Here is a 24842-nt window from a genome sequence, read left to right as displayed (position 1 = left end):
GTGACATGTCTTCACAAATGTGGCTTATAACAATCTCTGCCCGCTTCCCTCAAAGCTCTCCTCTCTGTCCATGCTTTTCTGCTTTCTAGCTCCCCGGTGCTCTACCCCAAACATGTCTTTCTCAGGTTCTACCAGTCCATTCTTACCTTCTGACTTTCTGACTTGTTTTTTAGAAAACCCCAAATACGCCAAGTGTTTTGTGCATTAGAAGTCTTGTGGCAAATCTGCATTTTGACTCAAGTGGAGAATTAGTGGCAGGAGTGAATGAACTCTTGAGAAATAAATACCATATTTTTAAGTCCATGTGCTCATGTTAAAGAAGGCCAGACAGGACATTTATAAAATATGATTTGTAAGCGCACTGGTTTCTAAAGGAATCTTTTTTTCCCTTAAGGAAAAGGAAAAGGAAAAAAGAGGCATCTGTTGTATTTCTAGAATAAATAACCTTTAACCTCTTCTTCATCTTCTGTTTTATTCAGATGAATGATTATTTGAGAAGCTCTTATCTCTACATTCAGACTTCTACAATTTTTCTATTTAAAAAATATGTGAAGTGTTACTCTTACATTGAGTAATTTTATTTCAAACTAAATACAAGACTGTTCCATTCTTCTATCCTACTGTATGATTGTCTTTTGTGCTTTCACTGGACTCTCCCTCCTCTTTAGCCTCTTGGAATTTTGCCTCTGAAGCTTGAATTTCCTTCCTTTTTTTTCTACAAAAATGAGATGCAGAACAAGGCATGGCTTGAAGTCAAAATTAAATTCTCATTTTTAAGTTCTAGCAACCGTTACAGGCTCCTTAAGGCGAAAGCCCGTTAGTCACTTGACTGTTAGGTGACTATATGTTCTAGGAAAGGGCACTGGACTAACTCTAAGAATGTGGAGTTTTGATATACTGTTGCCAAAAATTAAGAAAAAAAAAATGACTTTGTGTATTAAGTATTTGCTTGGCAGGATACTGAAAACCTAAAGTATAGCCCACGCATACAAACTTGTTGGAAGACAAAGTGCATTTTTCACCAAGTTAGTCTCATAGTGAAAAAAGCCAAGTTAGCTTGGAGTTTTAAAGTTTTCCTCCCATTTTCCCCCTACTGCCAAGCTCCACAGGGACCTCTAATCATGTAGCATTGAAAAAATATTTTTTGCATTTTTAAATAATATTATTGCTTTTGACTCAGCAGCGTTTCAATTTACATATGCGAAGGAAAATATAAAACTATAAAGAATAGGCATTAGCTAGTATGGTATTTAAAGAGAGAATTAAGATGTAATTAGAATCACTTAGAAGTTGTTTTTTTTTTTTTTTTTTTTGCTATCTTTGTAAAAGAACATATATAATCCTAAAAGTATGTGTGTGCATAAATCTTGTTAGCTTCTTTAATATGTTTTCAAACGTTTCCTAAGCGAGGTTTGTTAAATCTTCTAAGACATTTTCTTGCTAAATATTAGATCATATATACATTAAATACTCTAAGATATTTTCCTGTAAAATGTCGCACATGAATGTTTCACCTTTCAGAGCTGATAAAAGCAAGAGCATGTTGCAGAAAGTCAGCTTAGAGAAAATATAGATGATACTGTGAACAGTAGGTTATTTGCTACAGTACTTAATTCAACAGAACTCAGGTAATTTCCACATAGGGAAATATTATATAGACATATAGAAATAGGTAAGCCCTTGAAAGTAAAATATAATTTGAATATTTGAATATTCATTTTGTATTACAAGTTCTTTTACTTTGGGTAGCATGTTAATTATACAATACTCTTTTCTACTTTTAGAACATAGAATATATGTTCAGTTGTCTGTAGAATTGAATGTTCCTTTGCACCTCATACAAATCTGGTATTGATTCAATTATAGTTTTTTACTTTGAAACTTAGAATCAGATTGGGACTGTATCAGGTTTGAGCAAATCATAAAAATTTGTAGATAATATTTTGTACCAGAATTTTTGAGTTTTGAAGAATCTGAAGGACCCTTCAATTCAGTTCTTTCATTTTCTACTTGGAGAAACTAAAAGCTCAGAAACCAACATTTCTGTTTAAGGTTTTTTAATTGTTCAAAGAGCCAGAATTAAAAAAAAATTATCAATGCCACATGATTGATATCTCAGAAATATCTTCCAGATGGCTTTACTGTTTGTTTAGTAAACTCTCTATTGCAACACTAATGGTTCCTCATTTAGGCTGGTCAGATAGGGTTTGTTTTTGTTTTTAAGGTAAACATGATAGTTTATATATAAATCCATTGTCATGTTTTATGTGTGTATTAAAAAAAACTTTGCTTTTCACATAATCTGGTGAGTTAAAGCCTTTTTATTTTAGTTTTCTACCTGTATAGAATTATATTTTCAATAAAGCTTGGTGGGGGGTAGGGAGTAAAACACATCTTCCTTTAATTTTCTCAAAAAATACCAGGGTGTCCCTGCAACCAGTCCCTTTTTCTTCCCTCCCCTACTCAACACCTCCCCCCCACCCCCCAGTGTTCACTATAATGGAGTTGTAAGGCTGGTAAGAGCCATCAAACTTAAGAGATCCTCATAGTAGGGACTAAGACTTCAGGAACCCATTCTCTTCTCTGGGTAGGGATTATTATATTTTCTTTACAGTTCCAGTGCTGAGGACAGTAACTGCCACAAATTCATCTTTGTAGTTTATTGTAGTAATAACAGAAGCAGTAGTAATAGGTGATATTTATTGAGCACTTAGTATAATAATCATATGAAGTTTGTGCTATTTTTTGCAATTTACACAGAGAAACACAGAATTTATACATCTTGCTTTTCTGATTCTATAGACCTCCCTTTTAACTCTGCTGCCTCATTGCTTAATAATTATGGAACAAATGAGTGAATGTGTAAATGAATAACCATGACTTCAGGGTTCTCTGGATATGGTATCAGTAACACAAAAGCATCTATATAACTCCATCTACTATGACTCGTTGGTAGTCTTCATTGTCATCATCCTTCCCTGTTTCCGCAATAAATGAATGATGTGACTTTATTAATCATATACACACAGAGCAATATGTAGAACTCTGTTATGGTTGCCGAAAATGAGGTTACTTTCTGAGGTAGAGACAGTCTGCGTGAATTCCTACTTGGATAGTAACAGGCAAGTAACAGATCTGTATTATGTTAAAAGCACTGAGAGTAATCTATTTGTTAATCTGGGGTATTAAAAGTTTGCGTGGTTTAATCTGTTACCTTAAAGAACAATGTAAATTTTTAGATGGCTTTAATATCTGTTGCTTTCAACAGAAGTTTGTAAGTTGACATACTAAGAAGTTTAAACAAATATTACTAAGTGAGATTAGTTTAGAAGTAAACAACGAGATGAGATTCAGTAGTAGGTCATGAAAACTATACTTGGAATATCATTGTTAAACACAAATCTGGTCATGCCATTCTTCTAGAGCATGGTGACTTTTGCCTTGTGGGTAAATTTCAAACTTAGTTTGGCATGGTCTCACCTGTGCCAGTCTCTCTCCACTCTGTTTCTTTTTCTCTAGGTTACGTTAAACCTCTTCAGTTCCCAAAACACCAAAAGTTCTCTTTTCTCTAAATTCTGTATATTGTCTCTCCCCACTTTCTTCCTCCACTTCTTCCTTTACATATCACCTTAACTATGTCATTTTTCTGGATAGACTTCGATGACCAAGCCAGGGTTAGGCACCTCACCTTTGTGCTCCTATAACACCGTGGACCTTATATTAAAGTACTTTCTATAATGTTATAGCACTTTTCACTTATATATATGCCATGCTGGATTGTGAAATTCTAAGGAAAACAGGGACAATAGCTATCCTTGGGACCTGCCTGGTACATAGTCAACTCATAGTAAATATTTGTGAAATATTGAAGTGTGTGAATATGTGAATGCATGATGAATGAATGTGAATAATGCCCCATCTTACAAACTATGGTCTCACTTTTTTTACTCAGTTACAATTCCTTGAAAATTAACAAAGCTATCTATAGCAGCATCCCCAGTCCTACCTTTTAGACTTGACAGTTTTATATTACAGTCACTTCTGTTTCATCTGGGGTATTAAAAAACAAAAAGCTCCAGGGACGCCTGGCTGGCTTAGTTGGTAAACATGCGACTCTTGGGGTGCCTGGGTGGCTCAGTCAGTTAAGCGTCCGACTCTTGACTTCCTCTCAGCTTATGATCTTGTGTTCCTGTGTTCAAGCCCTGCATCAGACACTGGGCTGATGGCACGGAGCCTGCTTGGGATTTTGTCTCCCTCTCTGTCTCTCTGATCCTCCCCCGCTTGCTCTCTCAAAATAAATAAAAATAAGCTTAAAAAAATAAAAGACCATGCAACTCTTGACTTCAAAGTTGTGAGTTCAAGCCCCTTGTTGGGCGTGGAGCCTACTTAAAAAAAAAACAAAAACAAAAACTCCTCATTAAGAAAAGATCAGAGATTCCTATGTGGACCCTTATTTATGCATATTTATGTCTAAGTGTAAATTCATGCCAAATTGTTAGTGTAAAAAAACTAATACAAATTGATATTAAAGACAATCACTGGGAGCTGTTAATAAGTATTGGGGTAGCTGGGGCGCCTGGGTGGCTCATTTGGCTGGGCGGCTGACTACAGCTCAGGTCACAAATAATAAACATTAAAAAAAGTTTAAATAAGTATTGGGGTAGCTGATTTAAAAATATACCGATTTCTTTAGAAACTGAATATTAAAAAAACCCTAAACTCTAGAATTGCTGTTAAAAAAAAATGAATCCAAGAAAGTTGGTACCCAATTAGAAATATAATTATTATGAAGTATGATGTTTTCAGTTACTACACAGATTATAAAAATTTCTGTCTTTCAGTATATGTCTGTTGAGTGACTTAGGTGCTGTGTGTTGATGTAGGCACTTGGGATACATAACTGAACAATGTTAACTTCCTGAATGCTTTAGTAACTAGAAAAAATGGAGCCTAGTATACACATACACAAACATACACGTGTGTTTATGCATATATGTAAAATATGAATTAATATGTTGTAGATAAGCCTATTTCTCAAACCAGTACTAAAAGATTTTAAGATTATTTAAAGTGAAATAATAAAGTTATTGTGAAAAAAACTAAATGGTGGTAGGATTTGGGAGGAAAAGGGGACTTGTGATTTTAATTTCCTTAAGTATAATAAACACATACAACTGATCTTGAGCAATAATATACTTGGACTGTGTGGTAGACTGTGTTATTTTTCAAAAACCTCTGCTGCTCCTCCCTGGGGAAGCATTATACTGCCCAATCCTGCTGACATCATGCCAGGCCCTAGTTTTGCCTTGGCTAATGAAATATGAGTGGAAATGATTTATGTTTACTTGAGAGCAGAAGCTTTAAGTCAGAACATAGTGTCCTATATTCTCTCTTTTTTCTCTACTATGACAATCAGATCTGAATAGATGCTTCTTCCTCACCCTAAAGTCTGAAATAAGGACGACACATAAGTTGAACCATAGCCAACCCTTGTTTGACATGTCACATGAGCAAGAAAAAGAAAAGTTTTGTTGTTGAAAGCCATGGAAATTTTATTACTGCAACATAACCTAGCCCAGTGGTTGTCAAACTTGAGCATGCGTTAGAATCATGTGAAGATTTTATTAATACATGGTTGTGCAGGTTTTACAGATTGTTGAGCCTCATACTTAGAGTTTATGGATTCAGTAGGTCTGGGATGGAGACCAAGAATTTGCGTTTCTAACAAGTTACTATCTGATGCTTAGGTGTTCCAGGGACGACACTTTGAGAACCACTGACTTAGCCTTTCCTGACTGATACAGCCTGTTAGTTCATAGTCTTAGATACTTTAATAACTCAATAAATGTTATAGCAACAAAATGCAGAATATTTCCCAACTTCATTATTAAAGAAGTAAACTCCATTAAACCATTCCTTTGGTTTCTGGAGCATGGGTACACAAAATGCCGGAAGAAACCCTAAATTTGATTGCACAGGCCCCGGAGGTCCCGTCTTCATGGCGTTATACCTTGGCAGCCCTGCACTCACCTCCTCAGCACCCCTGAGCCAGCCATCCCAGGCACCCCCAGGCCTGATCTACTCTCTGGCCACTAGCACCATCCTGCCCAAGGGCCCACCGGCCCCTGCCACTGCTACCCCAGCCCCTACTAGCCCTTTCCCTAGTGCCAGAGGTGGGTGTCGGGTAACCCAGGGTGGACTAAGTTGGGGGACCCAGAAGATGGGCTCCAGACACGTCTGGCTAAGCAAATGCTCTCCTCTCTATCAGCAGGCTCCATAACCTACAGCTTAGGGGTCCCCAAGGCCCAGCGGCCCACCCCCCGAAGTACCCGGAAAGTGAAGGCGGCCATCACCAGCATTCAGAGTGGATTAGATAACCATGGAAATTACTATCATATTAGTCAGATTTACATAAAAGTTGCTAAAAATATACAAATAACAAGGGGAGTTTGAGAAAGAAACAGTCACATCTAATGGTGGGAGAAAATACCGTCCTGATGGACTTAGTAAGGAATTCTCTCAACAAAGGAGGGTGGCTAAAGAGGGCATTGCATATGGAATGGGAGAGGTGAGAAAGTGTGAAATGCGTCTGAACATAACTGCTGGCAGAGTTTGCTACTGAGAGACAGATAAAAGGGACAGTGTCCAGATTCTTGGTCTATAACATGAAACACAATGGAGCTTCAACTCAGTAATGTTTTTGGTAGTCATGTTTGGGATTGAGGTGCTTTGAGAATTTCCGTTGCTGAAGGTGGCAAATTAATACCCAGGGTAGGCCTGAGGACTGTCCAGGAGGTGCAGGAAGACTGCGGTGAATGATAGCTATTGTGACAAGGAAGCACGTGAGAGAAGCCAGCGTGGAGGCCTGACCAAAGCCCACTCTCAGGCAAGTCAGGTTTAGATAGGAGACATGTGGAAGGGAGGAAATGGAAATTGGTTCCAGTTGGAAGAACATTGCTTTCTTCCTTCATTCAGATGATTTGTGGTTTATCTTCTATAGCCCAAGATTGCACTGCTTCTCTGGAGTGTTTCTCCTTCACAGTGAGACCTCAGCAGGCAGAAAGGTAGTTGCCTGGGAGGTAGAATGATTTTACTGTTGTCTGAGGATATCTAGGAACAACTGTTTTCAGGCAGATCACTTAACCTGTCTCTTGGTTTCTTAATCTGTAGAATATAATTCTCCCAAGTTCCAAAATTCCATTTTTCTCAGTGCCTTTTGGCCAATAAAATTCCAATATGTGTTAACTTGCCCAATGTCCATTATACATACCACAAGTTAAGTTCATAGTCTTTTTTTTTTAATTTTTTTTTTTTTAATGTTTATTTATTTTTGAGACAGAGAGAGACAGAGCATGAACGGGGGAGGGTCAGAGAGAGGGAGACACAGAATCTGAAACAGGCTCCAGGCTCTGAGCAGTCAGCACAGAACCTGACGCGGGTCTTGAACTCATGGACCGCAAGATCATGACCTGAGCCGAAGCCAGACACTTAACCGACTGAGCCACCCAGGCGCCCCAAGTTCATAGTCTTTGAGATGCATGCAGTAAGCGGCAGTATTTGAAGTGAGTATGTTTCTTTCAGAGTTAGGATTCTCTATAGTGATCAGTTCATCAGAAGATAGTAGTTTTATAAAAGCTTCTAAAGTGTTCTTTGTGCTCCATTACCTGTAGATGCATATTTTATTTATTTTACATTTGAACCTTGATGTTAAGTATGCATAAACTTATGAAGAAGCATGGCCTAGTATAGCTTCTGATAGTTGCTCATTTTGTTCCAATATGAAAACCAATTGCCATTATTTTAATGACATAGATACTGACATGCGTTTGAAAATAAATTAATGTTGATTCAAAGACTCTAAAATTGAAAACATTTCTTTTAATCTTTTTTACAACCATTATAGGAGGGGAAAAATGAAAATACTTGCCAGTCTTGAGGCCTTTAAAAAATAGATTGGTTCAGAATTGTGCTTATAATTAAGTTTAATGTAAATAATTTGTGGTCATAGCAGTGTCTTGATTTTAAGAAGCTTGCTAAGTTTTTCCTTGGATGTATATAAAACACCATTTTGATCTTAAATTTGGTTTTTGCCCCTAGTTAATTTGTCAGATCTAAAAACGTGCCATTTCCTCAGCAACTGCAAACAGGTCTTCCAGGCTAGGTCCAGGACAACTAAAATCTACTCCTTTTACAAGTATTTTAAAGTTTGACTAGTATTGCTATGACTAGTTCCTTTTGAGAAAGAAATTCCTCCTAATTAACATTTCTTGTAGAAACATTCTGAAGGGGATTCTTGGTTCCTTAGCAATTGAAGACATTTTGGAGTATGACCTTCCTTAGTCTGGATTTTAAAGCAAAACCAGTTCCAGCCTCTGCAAGTTTAAGGAGAAATACAATTCTACTGGAGTGGTTACTTTAAGTTTGTATCCAAATGTTTCCAGTTTATACTTAGGACGCACCAGAAAAAAGTGCACAGTAATCATCTGGGGATTTACAATGACACTTGATTACCCTTAACTGCCGCCTGCTTCTGCAGCCTTTCTTAGGTTCTTGAGAACAAAGCTAAGCACCAGTGTTCCATTGCATAGGAAATAAGTACTGTAAAGTATTTACCAGAATCAAAAATAATATTTTTAAAGCACTGGGAGACTTCATTTGTATTTAAGGAAATCCAATTGAAAGTTATTTTGTGTTTGGGAAGCAAACAAAATAGTCTTCCTCAAATTTCTTAATTTGTTACTATTCCAATTTAAGATTTTTGTATGATGTCCTTAAGATAGGAACATAACATCAGTTATTTTGTTTTCTTATATAAAATGACATATGCAGTCTGAAACTGAACTCTATTATTCAAGTAATATTAGACCTAAGAGGAAAACGCTGTTGTGTGTATATAAGCAATGTAATGTATTTTAATCGCACACCCTTAGTTCTGAGTAGTAAATTGAAATGCATGCTATGTGATTAGGATGGCGAGGATTTTTTGTTTTTTAAACAAAAATAAAAGGCTGGAATTAATTCTATGTCAATCTTTTTTATTCTAATTAGGATAATTAATTAGAAAAGGGGGTTTATTCTTTTATATTAGTTTTTTAAACAAAATAAGAAAATTTTAACTTAAAAAAGAAACTATACAATTTAACAAAGATGATGCAGATGGCCTTAAGAGCAGCCTACTCCCAGAACTTGCACATCCCTTGTGGAAACATTTAAGTTTTCATTAACACTGAGAAACCACCAAATACATTGGTCCTGTCCAACTCAGCTGAATGGGCTGGACTTGGCATATATCTAGTCAAAAAGGGGAGCGAGAAATAAGAATATACCAAAGCTGCTCAGCCTCTAACATAAATTCTGTTAGTCAACTTACAGGTACCCGTATTATAACTTTGTTAGAAAAACGCCAGCTAGGTTCAGAAGTACGTCATTTGTTGCGCTTGTACTGGTTTAGAATATAGGATTTTAAGGTCTTCCAACATTGTACTAAAACATTTCAATAAAATCATGCTACTTTTTCTTTCATTAAAAATGAACTATGTAAACTTGCATAAGTTTCCTTTATAATAAATAACAACAGTGAGTCACAAATTTGAGGCATTTAAATAGGCATTCTGGTTGCTTTTTGAATTTCAAATTAAACTTTTCAGTTGTATTCACTCCAAAATATACTTATGTTTTTAGTTCCAGTAATATTTAGATAATTAGACAAATCAAAATTTTGAAGATTCAGCTATTATCTGTAACTATTATTCATAATTAACTTCATGTCATTCTTTTTATACCTTCAGTATGACTGAATTTTAAACATCTTCTGTTTTTTAAAAAAATTATTTATTTTATATTTATTTATTTATTATTTCTGAGAGGGAGAGTGTGAGTGGGGGAGGAGCAGAGAGAGATAAAGAGAGATCCCAAGCTGGCTCTGTGCTGAGAGCGGAGAGCCCAATGTGGGGCTCGAACTCACAAACTGCGAGATTATGACCTGAGCCAAAGCTGAATGCTCAACTGACTGAGCCACTCAGGCGCCCCGAAGCATTTTGTTTTAAATAATTTTATTCACATAAAATAATGCAACTTGTTTTTGATTCTGATTGACTTAGGTGATTATGATATAATCAACACATTATTTTAAGAATTATCAATATACTCAACTATTTTAAATTTAATTTATCTTTATTTATTTTTTCCAGTTTTCTAGCATCTTTAATTATGATATTGCATATGCTACTTTTGTCAAATTAAATAATAATTTAAGGAGATAGATGAAGAAAAAGCCTGGACTAAAATTTGAAGCTGAACTTACAAAGTACAATAGAGTAATTAAGCTCTTGGACAGCACTACTGATGAAAGAAACTGTGTCATAACCTTTAGTCAAGGTTATTTTTATTTATATGACAAACCTACACATAAATTTGCAAATACTTTTTTTTTTTTTTTTTTAATAGTCAGAGGTGGTGTATAATTTATCTTTGCTTTCCTCAAGAGATCAACAGTATAGGGGCTCCTGGGTGGCTCGGTCAGTTAAGAGTATGACTTTGGCTGAGGTCATAATCTCACAGTTCATGGATCTCGTGGTTTGTGTATTAGAGTCCCATATCGGGGTTGCTGCTGTCATGCAGAGCCTGCTTGGAATCCTCTGTCTTCCTCTCCCTCTGCCCCTCACCTGCTTGTACTCACGCTCACACGCATTCTTTCTCTCTCTCTCAAAAATAAGTAAACATTAAAAAAAAAAAAAAGAGATCAGCAGTATAGTGTCTTCTTTATATTAGGTGCTCAATAAATTAATGATTTGTGAGGCAATAAAGATAGAAGATGTAATATTCAAACAATATTTGAGTTTCCTTCTAACCAATTGAGTGATTAAAAATGAACAAAATAACTCTGAAATTGATACTTAATGAGTTTTTTTTTTTAATCATTGTTGTCACCCAATTGTCTATGTTCATTGGGAACATAATTTCAAAAAATTTTAATCTAAACCATCTATTTTCGTTAGTAATTTTATGCCTTCTGGCAAAACTTTTATAGCAGTATTTATTAGTGAAGTTGACCACTTTGAGTTCACATTCTCTGGCATTGTGTTGGTGAAATAGAGATGAATACCTTTGCACCATTTAATCTTTTTCTACGTATTCAAGTATTGATGTTTTAAATTAAACTATTTTTCTAAATCACTAGTAATACAGATTATCTCACCAACATTGAGAATTAAAAAACGTAAAAAAAATACAAAAAATCCTTAATTTGTCTTGAGAATACTGGCTGCTATTAATGTTATTACTAATATTTGCTTATTGTTTTTGTAATACTTACTGATGTGGAACTTATTCCTGCCAAGGTTCAAAGGGGAATCTTTTCTAATTTTGAAATTCTTCCAAAAATGGTTTACTAGTGACATCTGCTGGTATAATGTGGTAATAAAGATAAAAGTATCTCCTGGAAGTAATTTCATGGAAGTTAAGCATGAAACAAAGAATCTTTGTGGGCAGAATTGTTTTTTTAACTATCATTTACACTTATAATTGAAAAAAAAAATTGTGTTTGTGGGCTCCCCTTCACATTGGCATTTGACCAAGTATATTCTAATAACAATAAACTTCATACTTTCTCATACACTATTTAATTGTAGCCTGAACCTCTATAATTAGTTGTGTCAGCTACGTTGTTTGATATAGTACTGCAATTTTTTCCTCCTTCTCTTTCCTGCACATAACATTGCAAATGTAGAGATTCATTAACTATGATGGAGTCATACTAGTTATTTATGTCATTTACGTAGGTTAACTGTAATAGAAAAGTCTATGTATACATGCATTATATGCATTATATTTTTATGCACACTCAAAAATAACAACAAGACTTTGTATTAGAGAATGATTTTATTAGAAAGAGAAAGGACTTTGTTTCCCCCCACCCCTTTAGAAGAGATTTTCTGCACTATAAAATATGGAGGAATTAAATATTCTCAGTCCTAGGATATTTTCTCTATTGGCACTTATCTCCTAGATGATTGTATCTAGTCCTATGGATTCAAGTTCTGCTTATAAATGAATCAGACCTTTTCCTTGAACCCAAACCTGTCTAGCAGCTGCTTGCTTCATTAACATTTCCATTTATAGGTAACATGAATCTCAAACTTACCATGTCCAAAATAAAACTTTGATTTTCTCCTCAAACCTGTTTCTCCTATAGTCTTCTTCACTTGAGTGAATGGACATTTTATCCTTCTATTTGCTCAAACCCCAAATATTCTACTAATTAGTAAATTTTCTCTTTCTTGTGCACTACAAATTCAGTCCATCGAGAAATTCTACCAACTCTGCTTTTGAAATGCATTCAGAATCCTCCCACTTGTCTTTACCTCTGCCACTTCATTATCTAGTCAGGCCACAATCATCTTTCCCCTCCTGATTAGCCTCTTTGTTGTTAACTTTGTCTTCCTGTTGTTTTCCATCTAGCGGCCAAAGATAATCTTAAAATCTAAGACAGATCTTTGTCACTCTTCTGCTGAGAACCACCCAAAGTTTTCAGGGTGCCTAGAGGGGCATACAAGAATTGTAGACCACTCCTTCCCTCCACACTGTTACTGTGACCTCATTTCCTACCACTGCTTCCCTTCCCTGTTCGGCTCTGTCTACAGTAATCTACTTTGCTGTTCTCCTTACATGCCATGCACACTCCTCATCAGGGACTTTGTACTTGCTCTTCCTTCAAATCAATGCTGTTCCCTCCATTCTATAAGGCTTCTGATCAAATTATCAAGTTTCACCTTCTTGGAGAGGCCCTCTGGACTACACTATGTAAAATAATAAAGCCTAACTCCCATCTGTTTCTCCTCTTATCCTGCTTTGTTTTTTGCCATAGCAGTTATCACCGCATGACATATTTACTTGTTTTGTCGTACCTTTCCCAGACATAGAGGGTCAGCTGTATGAAAACAGAGATTCTGTATTGTCTACTGTTACATCCTTAAAACTTAAACTTGTGGTTCCTCATAGTAGGCATTCACTTAATATTTGTTGAGTAAGTCAGTGAACCTTAATACGTGAATGGAGAATGTAATTTGATTTGCATTATAATAACCAAATCCATTAAATAGTGAGGCACCCTTCTAATGGGGTGTTTTGTATAAATCTTTGTGTGTGTATCGGACTTTATACATTTAATTCCAATTACAATAGTGTTTCCTAGTTAGGTTAAAGCTCAGACAATACCCTTGGTATCAAAATTCAGGGAGATATTACTATTTTAAAGATTCTTTTTATGGGAATAATTACTTTTTTGTTCTTTTGACATAGACATCTGACCCTCAATTACATTAACAGACCTTATACACATGAATGGAAAAAAGAATAGCCTCTTTTGAATTCGGGCTAAGACTTTATCAATATGAAGTGCTTCCCACAGGGTTCTGCTGAAAGAACCAAACTTCCATCATAATGAAATTGCAAATTCATTTGTGCATGCCCCCCCTTTTTTTTTTGAAAGCTACTTTTTGATGTTTGGTCTGCAATTAGATTTATTGTTTAAGGTCACAAATATGCAATCCTGACTAGACCAAGTTGTCAGAATCCTTTATCTATTCAGCATTGCACAAAGATAAATGGCTATCTTTTAACAATAACATACCAAAGCCAAAAATTTGTTCCCCCTTGTATATAATCTTTTAATCAATCTGCCGCTGTTTTCCAGTCAATAGACTCTTAGCCTACCCCTTCACCACCCCACCTATCTAGAAATTGCCCAATTATGGGTTTTAAATTACTGAGAAACACTTTCTTTAGATAGAAAAGGATAAGTTTAAGAATTTTAATGCTACAATTTTCCCATGCACATTTTTAGCTTAACGTATGAATTACTTTGCCTTTACCCTCAGTCCGTGTGGGGTGGATAATTATGTTAGTATGTTCGCTAAATTCTTTGCTTACATTTCTCACTGCTAACATGACCACAAAGTAGGTCATGTTGCTTAATTGAAATGAATTCTTAAGTGTTTTAAAAGATCTCTGATCTTTTAAATTAAATTAAATTCTTTTCTGAGATTCTATGTGTCCTCCAGTAAAAATGTATATATTTAAACTTGTTAAGATAGGTTTCTTATATTTTGTGCATTTCCTTTGTGACCTTTCATATAAAAGGCATACTGTGAGAATTGCCCAATTAGATTTGAGGCTGTACATTTTATCCAGGAATATCCAGTATCTAAAATTAACATACATTAGAGCGTCATTTTATCACCAATCTCTATAGTTTCTCCAAGGGATTTTGATATTAGATACCCAATAATTCTTTACTAACTTGATCATAACTTATAAAGCAGGACATTAAAACTAGTCTAGCAATTTTCTTGTTTTAAAATCTTCTTTAAATATTTTTTGCAGATCTGAGAATCATTTTTTCTTACTTGTCACACAGTTTGAATCTTCCCCCAATTAAAAGGAATACACTGTTTCAGAAGGAGGTATAAGAGAAAACCATAGCTTTTAATTCAGATGGACTTTAAAATTTTTTTCCTAAATTCATATTGCTATTTATTTTGTGACCTCTTGGAAGTTGCTGCATTTGGGGACAGGAGTGGGGGCTCTGCCCAGCTATGGATTAGAGAAATACCTACTCAAAGAGGTGTGATCTAATTAAATGAGACAACACACATCAAGGGCCCAAAACAATGCCCAGCAATAGTAAGTACTCAGTAAATATTATTTGGGCTTCTGCACCTGTGCCCTCCCCTCAGCCCCACTCTGTTCCCCAGGATATGTTATCCGTTCCGATTGCGCTCGCTCAGAAGTTAAAACCGGTGAACTAAACTTGAGGCCTTTTTGTGTCTGCCAACTCTGCGTTGCTCCACGTTCACTGAATTATTAAGTAGGGAGAAGTCAGGACCTAGAATTGACCTATTCATAATACCCAGCAGGTGTATGTGGCCTTTTCTTCTCAACAAATTGCTCCCCTGGGGATTGCCTAAAGTGAAACACTCCACTCCCAGCCTCCAAAAATGAAGTCCACATGGAGCCCTGAGAAGATATACTTAAATCTGTCTTCCACCTGCAAATATGAGAGTTGAGCCTTAAATTATGTTAATTTGGCATAGGACATTTTAATCATCTTGTGTAAGATGGCTTGCTTCATTGTTTGTTGCATTTATAGTGCTCAGATCACTGTCCTAAAAGAGTTTCACCTTTTATTTATTTATTTATTTATTTATTTAAACGTTTATTTATTTTTGAGACAGAGCATGAACGGGGGAGGGTCAGAGAGAGGGAGACACAGAATCTGAAACAGGCTCCAGGCTCTGAGCTTTCAGCACAGAGCCCGACGCGGGGCTCAAACTCACGGACCATGAGATCATGACCTGAGCCAAAGTCGGCCGCTTAACCGACTGAGCCACCCAGGCGCCCCAAGAGTTCCACCTTTTAAAAATAATCTATTTCAGGAAAAATTTTTAATAGCTATTTAATATACTACTTTATATCTCAAAACATGTTATCTTAGCATAAAATTTTTTATTGTTCTAGATGTAAAGATGGTTTGAAAGGATTTACATTCTCTGCCCTCAGGTAAGTAACGTATTTTATTTAACTTCATGTTAAGAAAGCATTTGCAAGTTAACTTTTTCAAAAAGTAATACCATTACATATATTATAAGAGATATTTATCTACTCAGTTTTCTAGCAGAAAATAATTGTAGAAGTCACAAAGTCACTTTTGTGATATTTCATTAAAAGAGTAACTTATTAGATTTCTTTTCCCCTAAAACCCAGTCAATCACCAAATACTTTTGGGGCCTATTGTGTGCCTCATATCATTGGATGTTAGAAAAGAATTACAAGAACTCTCTCTTTAAGGAGCTTTGGAAAGACAAAGCTACACATGGACAATGATTGCAAAATTAAATACTGAATTCTGTGGTACCACAGTCTGGACTTCATTAGGGCAGGGCTCATGTCAGACACATTTCGGATTCTTAGCTTCACTAGAGTCACTAGAATCTGCTTTTCACCCTGTAGCCCATCTCTTACCATAGTTATTGGCAGATGGTAGATAACTGTGGAAATGTTGGTTAGCGCCAACATTGTATATTATAGTTCACCAAGCATTTTCACATCGATTAGAAAATTTTCACAACAGTTCTGTGAGATGGGCATTTTTATGCCCACGTGTCATGAAGAAGAAATTGAGGCTTAAGAATCCTTGACTAATTTAATGTTCACACAGTGACTGTATATATATACTTACTTGAAACCTAATGCTCTTCTATTTTGTGTCATAAATTTTGCCTATTTTGTTCTCCTAAGTACATATAGTAGATGCTTAGTGAACATTAACAGTGTAGTATTCAATGTAAGTATAGGAGGGAAAAGAGTGGATTTCAATACTAGAAGATTTATTTTGAAGATCAAATGAGTTAATGCATGAAAAATGTTTAGAACTGTGCATGGCACATAGTACTCAAGAAATGTTGGCTATTATTATATTATTATTCTTAAAAAAATTTTTTTTAATGTTTATTTTTAAGAGAGACAGAGACAGAACATGAGCAGGGGGTGGGGAGGTGGGGGTGGGGGTGGGGGCAGAGAGAGGGAGGGAAACACAGAATCCGAAGCAGGCTCCAGGCTTTGAGCTGTCAGCACAGAGCCCGATGCGGGGCTCAAACCCACGAACCATGAGATCATGACCTGAGCCAAAGTTGGACACTTAACTGACTGAGCCACCCAGGTGCTCCCTATTACATTAGTACTCTTATGGGGATAAGCCTTAAAGTGTACTTGAAGGGTAGCTTTAGAGAACTAGAAGGGAAGGGAAGAGGCTTCTGGGTGGAAGGGAATTATGTTAGCAAAAGCATGAAAATTATAAACCTGAAATGTGAAGTAAGAGTGGGAATTTAATTGGCATGAAAAGCTTATATTAGGGATTATAAGGTTTGTTTGTTTGTTTTTGTTTTTGTTTTTGTTTTTTTTTATGATGAATCAAGCAGGGCCACATTATGGAAGATCTGAACAACAACACGAAAAGAAGACAGATTTGAATTTGATAAGATGAGCAGTAAGGGCCCACTAAAGGTTTTTGAGCAGGGTAGTTGACATTATTTCAGAAAGATTAGTCTGGCCACAGTATTTGGGACCTTGTATAAAGAAAGAACAAGAAAGAAGAAAGATGAAATGAAAAGGACTGAGATTGGGTGATAGTGGAGGATTAAAGAGAAAGAGGCAAAGTTGAGACGTGCAGTAGAAGAAAATGAAGACCTAATGCCCGATAGTTTCCTTTTTTCTCTTTCCCTCTAATCCTTGGTAGGAGCCAAGTGTTGAAAACCTAAGTACCTGACAAAAGGTACTATTAACAGAAAATCAGATGGCATGCAACAAGACTAGTTTGGGAGGGGACAGATTGAGTCCACTGTTTGAATATCTTTGGTTGTGGAAACTCTGTAGTAGCAATAACTAAGTATACACAGCAGTGATTTCTTCATATTATATTCTTCATTAAAAAATGATGGGGGCTCCTGGGTGGCTCAGTCAGTTGAGCATTTGACTTTGGCTCAGGTCATGATCTCATGGTTTGTGGGTTCAAGCCCCAGGTCGGGCTCTGTGCTGACAGCTCAGAGCCTGGATCCTGCTTTGGATTCTGGGTCTCCCTCTCTCTGCCCCTCCTACACTCCACTCACACTCTGTCTCTGTCTCTTTCTCTCAAAAATAAATAAACGTTAAAAAAATTTTTTTTACAGATGATGAAACATTTTAGGAAATAACTTGTTGTTGCTGCTGTTGTTGCATTGGCTGTAATGGATTCTGTGTTAAATTGAAAGTTTAAAACAAAACCAAAAGTTGGTTTTCCTAAAGAGAAAACTTAGCCTTTTCTCCCGTGTCTCTCCTTAGGCTCCCAGAATCCTTACAAAAACTTAAAATGTGTCAGATATTTTTGTGTCTCTTCTTCAAACCCACTTAAAATGAAGGACTGGGCTGGACTTTTTGTACTTAGAATTTTCTCTGTATTAGAGGAAAATGTTCTGGAAAAAAATGGTTATTACTTATTGCTTAAAGTTTAGTAGAAGTTATGAGAGTAGATAGAAAGAGTCAAGAGTAGAACCAAAGGGGAAGAGCCAGTTCAGGAGCCTTAAGGTATAGTAAGCCTGGATCAACATAGTTTAATACTTAGAAGTATATACAGCTTGGTGGTTAAGAACCCAGGATTTAGAGTCAGACAATTCTGATTTCAAATAGTTACTGTTATTGGCTGTGGGCAAGGTTTCATGCTCACTCTCATGGAAATTATGGCACCTAGTTTGTAGTGTTGCTATGAGGGTTAAATGATTTAATATCACTACTGTACCTATCATTTAGTAAATGCTCCGAAAATGCTAATTATTACTATAGTCACTCATTCAATATATATTAATTAAATATTTACTGTGTGCCAGACACTATACCAGTCATTAGGGTATAATAGCAAAGAAGATGTACAGAGTCTCTCAAGACCCCACAGTTTAACGGGAGACGTAGCCTACTAACAAGGTACGTCTACTATTGGGGATTTATTGGGACATGATAGCACAAAGGAAGGATTGCTAACTCACTCCAGTTTAGGCAGGGACAGCTTCTCTGAGGAAGTTACCTCTAATCTGAGATGGTCAGTCCTGGCTAAAAGAGCAACAGTGTTATGAACAGTGTAAGAGAGATTATTATAACTGTTCCAACATAGTTTTTATCTTGTTCATAAAGAACAGTAGTACAGATCTTAAACTGTCCATGCACACCCATGAATAAGAACCAAATTCTTTTGGAATGAGAGCTACTTAGACTGCACAACTGCCATCTTGTGGCACACAATCTCATTGCATATCCCTTATGATTTAATAAGCTAGATGTTTTATCAAGTTTGTCTTAACAAACTTGGGTTGCAGTTGATAGTAATAGCTTTTTTCACCTCTCTTTTCTGAGTGTTTACATTTTCTTACTGTGTTTGTCATAGGTCCCACGTTCCAGAACCTTAGTGTAGTATTATAGATCCCTAGGTTTTGTTTGCATTTTAAGGTATTTCCTGAAAGTTCGGCAGGTAGAGTTCTCTTAGGAAAGCTTAGTTATTCTTTAAAAGAACAATGACTCTTATAGTGAAGGTACAGACAGCAAAAATGAAAACAGATGAAGGATACTGATTGAGGGATATCTAATGGTGGCAACTCTTTCATTCTTCCTTTCTTTTTTTCCCCTCTCTTTTCTTTTTGCATTGTCTTTGGGAAAAAAATAGTCCAGTTTTAATGAGATAAGAATAGTGTCTTCTCCTTGATACTAAATTTCTCCAAAGATAAATAAATAGATTAGGATAACATGGAATTTAAGGTTTTCTAATGAAATTTTGTGAGAATACTTGGAATCTTGACTGTTTTATGATCCTCATTCTTCAGCTCCCTCCATTTCCCTGAGTATTGTTATATGAATTTCTACCGCAATGTGGCTATTTTATGACTCAAAGTGATGGGATATAACTTTATACTGAAAAATGAGAAACTCATTCAGTTGTAACTATTAGTAGAATTTAGAGCAAAAATAGAATTTTTGTGATCAATTAGTAGACCCAAGTAAATATTTCACCTGCTTCTTTGAAAAAACTTTAAGGTGTGTAATATCTTTAAAAAGTGGTGACTTAAGTTAAAACAGTGTGTCATAAAAGCTCTATGCTATATTTTACTTGGTTAATTTGATTTTAAAATACCTGCATTGTTGAGAGTTTAGGAAGATGGTGGAGTAGGAGGACCCTAAGCTCACCTCATCCCATGTTTACAACTAGAGATCATCCACATCTGTGTAAAATAACAGAAAGCAATCCAACTACTGACAGAACAAACTCCACAACTAAATGTAGAGAAGAAGCCACATTTAGGAGATTAGGAAGGGCAGAAACAGTGGTTGGGAGTGCCCACAGAAGGGAGGGAACTGTGGGTGCAGAGAGGTCAAAGAAACAGTCTTGCTCTTTCACACTTGGGAGCCCAAACTGGGAAGATGAATCCCCATAACATCTGGCTTTGAAAATCAGAAGGGCTGAATTCTATGGGTTTGTATAACTAGCAGGATTTAGAGCCTGGGGCTTAAAAAGTCAGCTGACTCAGTGCTGGGCAAGATGGGAGGGTGAGTGATAGCTGGGTCTTGCCCTTAAAAAGACCATAGACAACCTAGAAGCTACAGTTTGCACAGTGCCTGGGGCAAATGGGAGGGAGGAAGGTCTCCTTGTAGTGATTTCAAGTGTGTTGGGGGACTTCTCTGAGAACAAAGGAGCTGTCAGGCACCATTTTCCTCATCTGCCCCACAGTATAAACACAGGGCCACCTGTGGGAGGTGTTGCACAGATACTTGCTATCTAACCTGCTAGCGATGTGCCTTGCCCAAGTGTTCTCCTGAAGACTGGCCCACTCCAAGCCTGCTGGCCTCAGTCCTGGGCTCTGTGTAGATTTTGCTAACACCACCATCCCACCTCTGAGCCATCCTGCAGTCCTGCCTCCTCAGAGCTTGCAGCCAGAGTCTCACTAACACCACAGATAGCAAGCAAAGGCCACATCAAGCACAGAGTTGTAAAGACGTCTGGACTGAAAGAAAGTGACTCAGACACAACAGCAGGACACAAGCAACACAAACAGGAGATTCCCCTGAAGCACCAGTTCTGGTGAACAGGGGACATTGCATTGTAAGGCACTACAGGACCTGTTTTTCATAAAGGCACTACTTTCCAGAGTAGAAGATGTAGCTGACTTTCTTAACACAGACAAACCAACACAGAGTGATAGACAAAGTGAGGAAACAGAGGAATATGTTCCTAATGAAAAACAGGACAAAATCACAGCAGGAGATTAAGTAAAACAAAAATAATATGCTTGATAGAAAATTTGAAGTAATGACCATAAAGATACTCACTGGACTTCACAAAAGGGTAGGGGACATCAATGAGACCCTTGCCAAAGAGCTAAAAAGTAACATATCAGAGATGAAGAACTCAATAAATGAAATTAAAAATATAAGAGATGGAATAAATAGTAGGCTGTATAAAGCAGAGGAGCCTATAAGTGACCTGGAGGATAGAGTAATGGAAAGCAATCGAGATGAATAGGTGAGAGACAAGTAAATACTGTATGAGAATAGACTTAGAAAATTCAGTGACTCCATCAAGTGTAATAGCATTCACAGTATAGGGATCTCAGAAGGAAAAGAGAGAAAGGGAGACAGAAAATGTATTTGAAGTAATAATAGCTGAAAACTTCCCAAATCTTGCGGGGATGGGGGGGGGGGGTGTGGTGGTGGGGGCGGGGAACAGAGATCCTGATTCAGGAGGCACATAGATCCCCCAACAAATTCAACTTAAGGAGGTCCACACCAAGACACATCATAATTAAAATGATACAAAAAATAGTGATAAAGAAAGAATTTTAAAGATTACAAGAGCAAAGGAGACAGTTACATACAAAGGAAATCCGTTAAGGTTATCAGCTGATTTTTTAACAGACACTTTGCACACCAGAAGGTACTGGCATGATATATTCAAACTGCTCAGAGTGAAATGTCTTCAGCCAAGAATACTCTATCCAGCAAAGCAGTCATTAAGAATAGTAGAAGGAGTTTCCCAGACAAACAAAAGTTAAAAGAATTCATGACGACTCCACCAGCCCTACAAGAAATGCTCAGGGGGACTTTGTAAAAGGAAAAACAAAAACCGTAAGTAAGAGTGAGAAACGAGAAGTACACAAACAAAAATAAAAACAAAGTATATCTAAAAATCAGTCAAGAGAAGCACAAAATCAAAGGATGTATGATACCAAATATCTGAAATGTGGGGAGGAGAGGAGTAAAGAATGAGTTCAAAAGTAAGCAACCATCAGCTTAATATAGACTTATATGCAGAAGGTGTTATGTATAAACCTAATAGTAACTACAAATCAAAAAGCAGTAATAGATTTGTAAAAAAATAAAGAGTAAGGAATCCAAATATTTTTCTATAAAAAGTCAAGAAATCATGAAAGAAGAGAGCAAGAGAAGAAAGGAACAGAGAGGAACTACAAAACAACCATAAAACATGTAACAAAATGGCAATAAATACATTCATACCAATAATTACTTTGAATGTAAATGGATTAAATATTCCAATCAAAAGACATGGGTGACAGAATGGATAAAAAAGCAAGACCCATCTATATGCTGCCTATAAGAGACTCATTTCAGGCCTAAAGACACATGCAGACTGAAAGTGAAGGGATGGAGAACCATTTATCATGCAAATAGAAGTGAAAAGAAAGCCCGAGTACCAACTTATATTGGACAAAATAGACTTTAAAACAAAGCCTTCATGAAATTAGGGACAAAGAAAGACAATATGTAATCAATCATACAAAGCAGAAAATTCCAAGGAACTATGGCTTTGAATATCAGACCAGATGGACCTAACAGATATATTCAGAACATTCCATCCTAAGACAGCAGAATACAGATTCTTTTCAAGTGCACATGGAACGTTGTCCAGAATAGATCCCGTTTTAGGCCACAAAACAATTCTCAACAAATTCAGAAAGATTGAAGTCATAAAATGCATCTTTTCTGAGCACAACACTATGAAACTAGAAATCAACCACAAGAAAAAACATGGAAGGCACATAAATACATGGAGGTTAAATAACATGCTATTAAACAATGAATGGGTCAACCAAGAAATCAAAGATGAAATTAAAAAATACTTGAAGACAAATGAAAATGCAAACACAACAGTCAAAATCTGGGATGTAACAAAAACTGTTCTAAGAGGGAAGTTTATAGCAATACAGGCCTACCTCAGAAGCAAGAAAAATCCCAAGTAACCTAACCACACATCTAAAGGAACTAAAGAAAGAACAACAAACAAAACCCCAAACCAGCAGAGGGAAGGAAATAATAAGGATTAGAGCAGAAAAAAACAAAAACTAAAAATACCAACAGAACAGGTCAGTGAAACCAGGAGACAGTTCTTTGAAAAGATCAAAAAATTGATAAACCTTTAGCTAGATTCATTAAAAGAGAGAGAGGACTCAAAAAAATAGAATTTGAACTGGGAGAGATAACAACCAACACCACTGAAATACAAAAGATTGTAAGAGAATATTGTGAAAAAGTATATGCTAACAAATGGGACAACCTAGAGGAAATGGATAAATTCCTAGAACATATAAGCTCCCAAAATTGAATCAAGAAGAAATAGAAAATTTGAACAGATCGATTACCAGCAATGAAATTGAATCACTAATCAAAAAACTCCCAGCAAACAAAAGTCCAGGACTAGATGCCGTCACAGGTGGATTCTACCAAACATTTAAAGAAGAGTTAATACCTATTCTTCTCAAACTATTCCAAAAAATAGAAGAGGAAGGAAAACTTCTTAATTCATTCTACGAAGCCAGCATTACTCTGATACCAAAACTAGATAAAGACACTACAAAAAAGAGAACTACAGGCCAATATCTCTGTTGAACATAGATGCAAACATCCTCAACTAAATATTAGCAAACCAAACCCAATGATACTTTAAAAAATCATGCACCACAGGGGCACCTGGATGGCTCAGTCGGTTAAGTGTCTGACTTCAGTTCAGGTCATGATCTCACAGTTCGTGAGTTTGAGCCCCGCATCGGGCTCTGTACTGACAGCTTAGAGCCTGGAGCCTGCTTTGAATTCTGTGTCTCCCTCTCTCTCTGTTCCAACCCCGCTCATGCTCTGTCTCTCTCTCCTTCAAAAATAAATAAAAACATTAAAAAAAATTAAAAAAAAATCATGTACCACAATCCAGTGGGATTTTTTCCTGGGATGCAAGAGTGGTTCAGTGAGATTCATCATATCATTAAAAGAAGGGATAAAAAATATTTCAATAGATGCAGAAAAAGCATTTTCTAAAGTAGAAGATCCATTCATGATAAAAAAAAAACCCTCAAAAAATAGGATTAGAGGGAACACTGCAACATAATAAAGGCCATATATGAAAAACCCACAGCTAACATTTCACTCAGTGGCAAAAAATGGAGAGCATTTTCCCCCTAAGGTTAAGAACAAGATGGGGAAATCCACTCTTCCCGCTCATATTTAACAAGTACTGGAATGCCTATCCATAGTGATCAGAAAAGAAGAAGGAAGAAAAGGCATTCAAATTGGTAAGGAAGAAATAAAACTTTCACTATTTGCAGGCAACATGATACTATATATAAAAAACCTTAAAGACTCCACCTAAAAACTACCAGAACTGATAAATGAATTCAGTGAGGTTGTAGGGTACCAAATCAACATACAGAAATTCATGGTATTTTTATTTACTAATAGTGAAGCAACAGAAAGAAAAGATAGCAATCCCATTTACAGTTGCACCAAAGGTAATAAAATACCTAAGAATAAACTTAACCAAGGAGGTGAAAGACTTGTATTCTATAAAATAAAGAATACATATTTTTAGAAAACTATAAGACTTGTATTCTATAAAATATAGAATACATATTTTTAGAAAACTATAAAATGTTGATAAAAGATATTTAAGATGACACAAACAAATGGATGACACAAACTGATGCTCATGGGTCAGAAGAATAAATATTGTAACAGTGTCCTTACTACCCAAAGCAGTCTACAGATTTAATGCAATCCCTATCAAAATATCAACAACATTTTTCACAGAACTATAACAAATAGTCCTAAAATTTGCATGGAACCACAGAAGACCCCAAATAGCCAAAACAATCTTGAAAAAGCAAAGCAAAGCTGGAGGTGTCACAATTCCAGACTTCAAGTTATACTACAAAGCTGTAATAATCAAAATAGTATGGTACTGGCACAAAAATAGGCACATAGATCGT

General features: G+C 36.2%; 1 protein-coding gene across 11 annotated transcripts in view; it reads left to right on the top strand.

Annotated features, from left to right (window-relative positions):
- Positions 1–24842, top strand: part of TMEM135 (transmembrane protein 135) — a 364077-nt gene that overhangs the window by 207198 nt on the left and 132037 nt on the right. For 10 of the 11 annotated variants that reach the window (XR_006194180.1, XM_042907389.1, XM_042907398.1 and 7 more), the window contains one exon: positions 15517–15558. The exons of the other annotated variant lie outside the window; for it this stretch is intronic. Coding sequence is in view for 9 of the 10 variants with exons in the window: in XM_042907389.1 (XP_042763323.1) it covers positions 15517–15558 (42 nt within the window). In the remaining variant the exon portion in view is untranslated. The remainder of the gene's footprint in view (positions 1–15516; positions 15559–24842) is intronic. 11 annotated transcript variants of the gene reach the window in all.

The sequence above is a fragment of the Panthera leo genome, chromosome D1, assembly GCF_018350215.1.
Source record: "Panthera leo isolate Ple1 chromosome D1, P.leo_Ple1_pat1.1, whole genome shotgun sequence".
NCBI classification, from domain to species: Eukaryota; Metazoa; Chordata; class Mammalia; order Carnivora; family Felidae; genus Panthera; species Panthera leo.
This window is presented reverse-complemented; position numbering and strand designations above follow the sequence as displayed.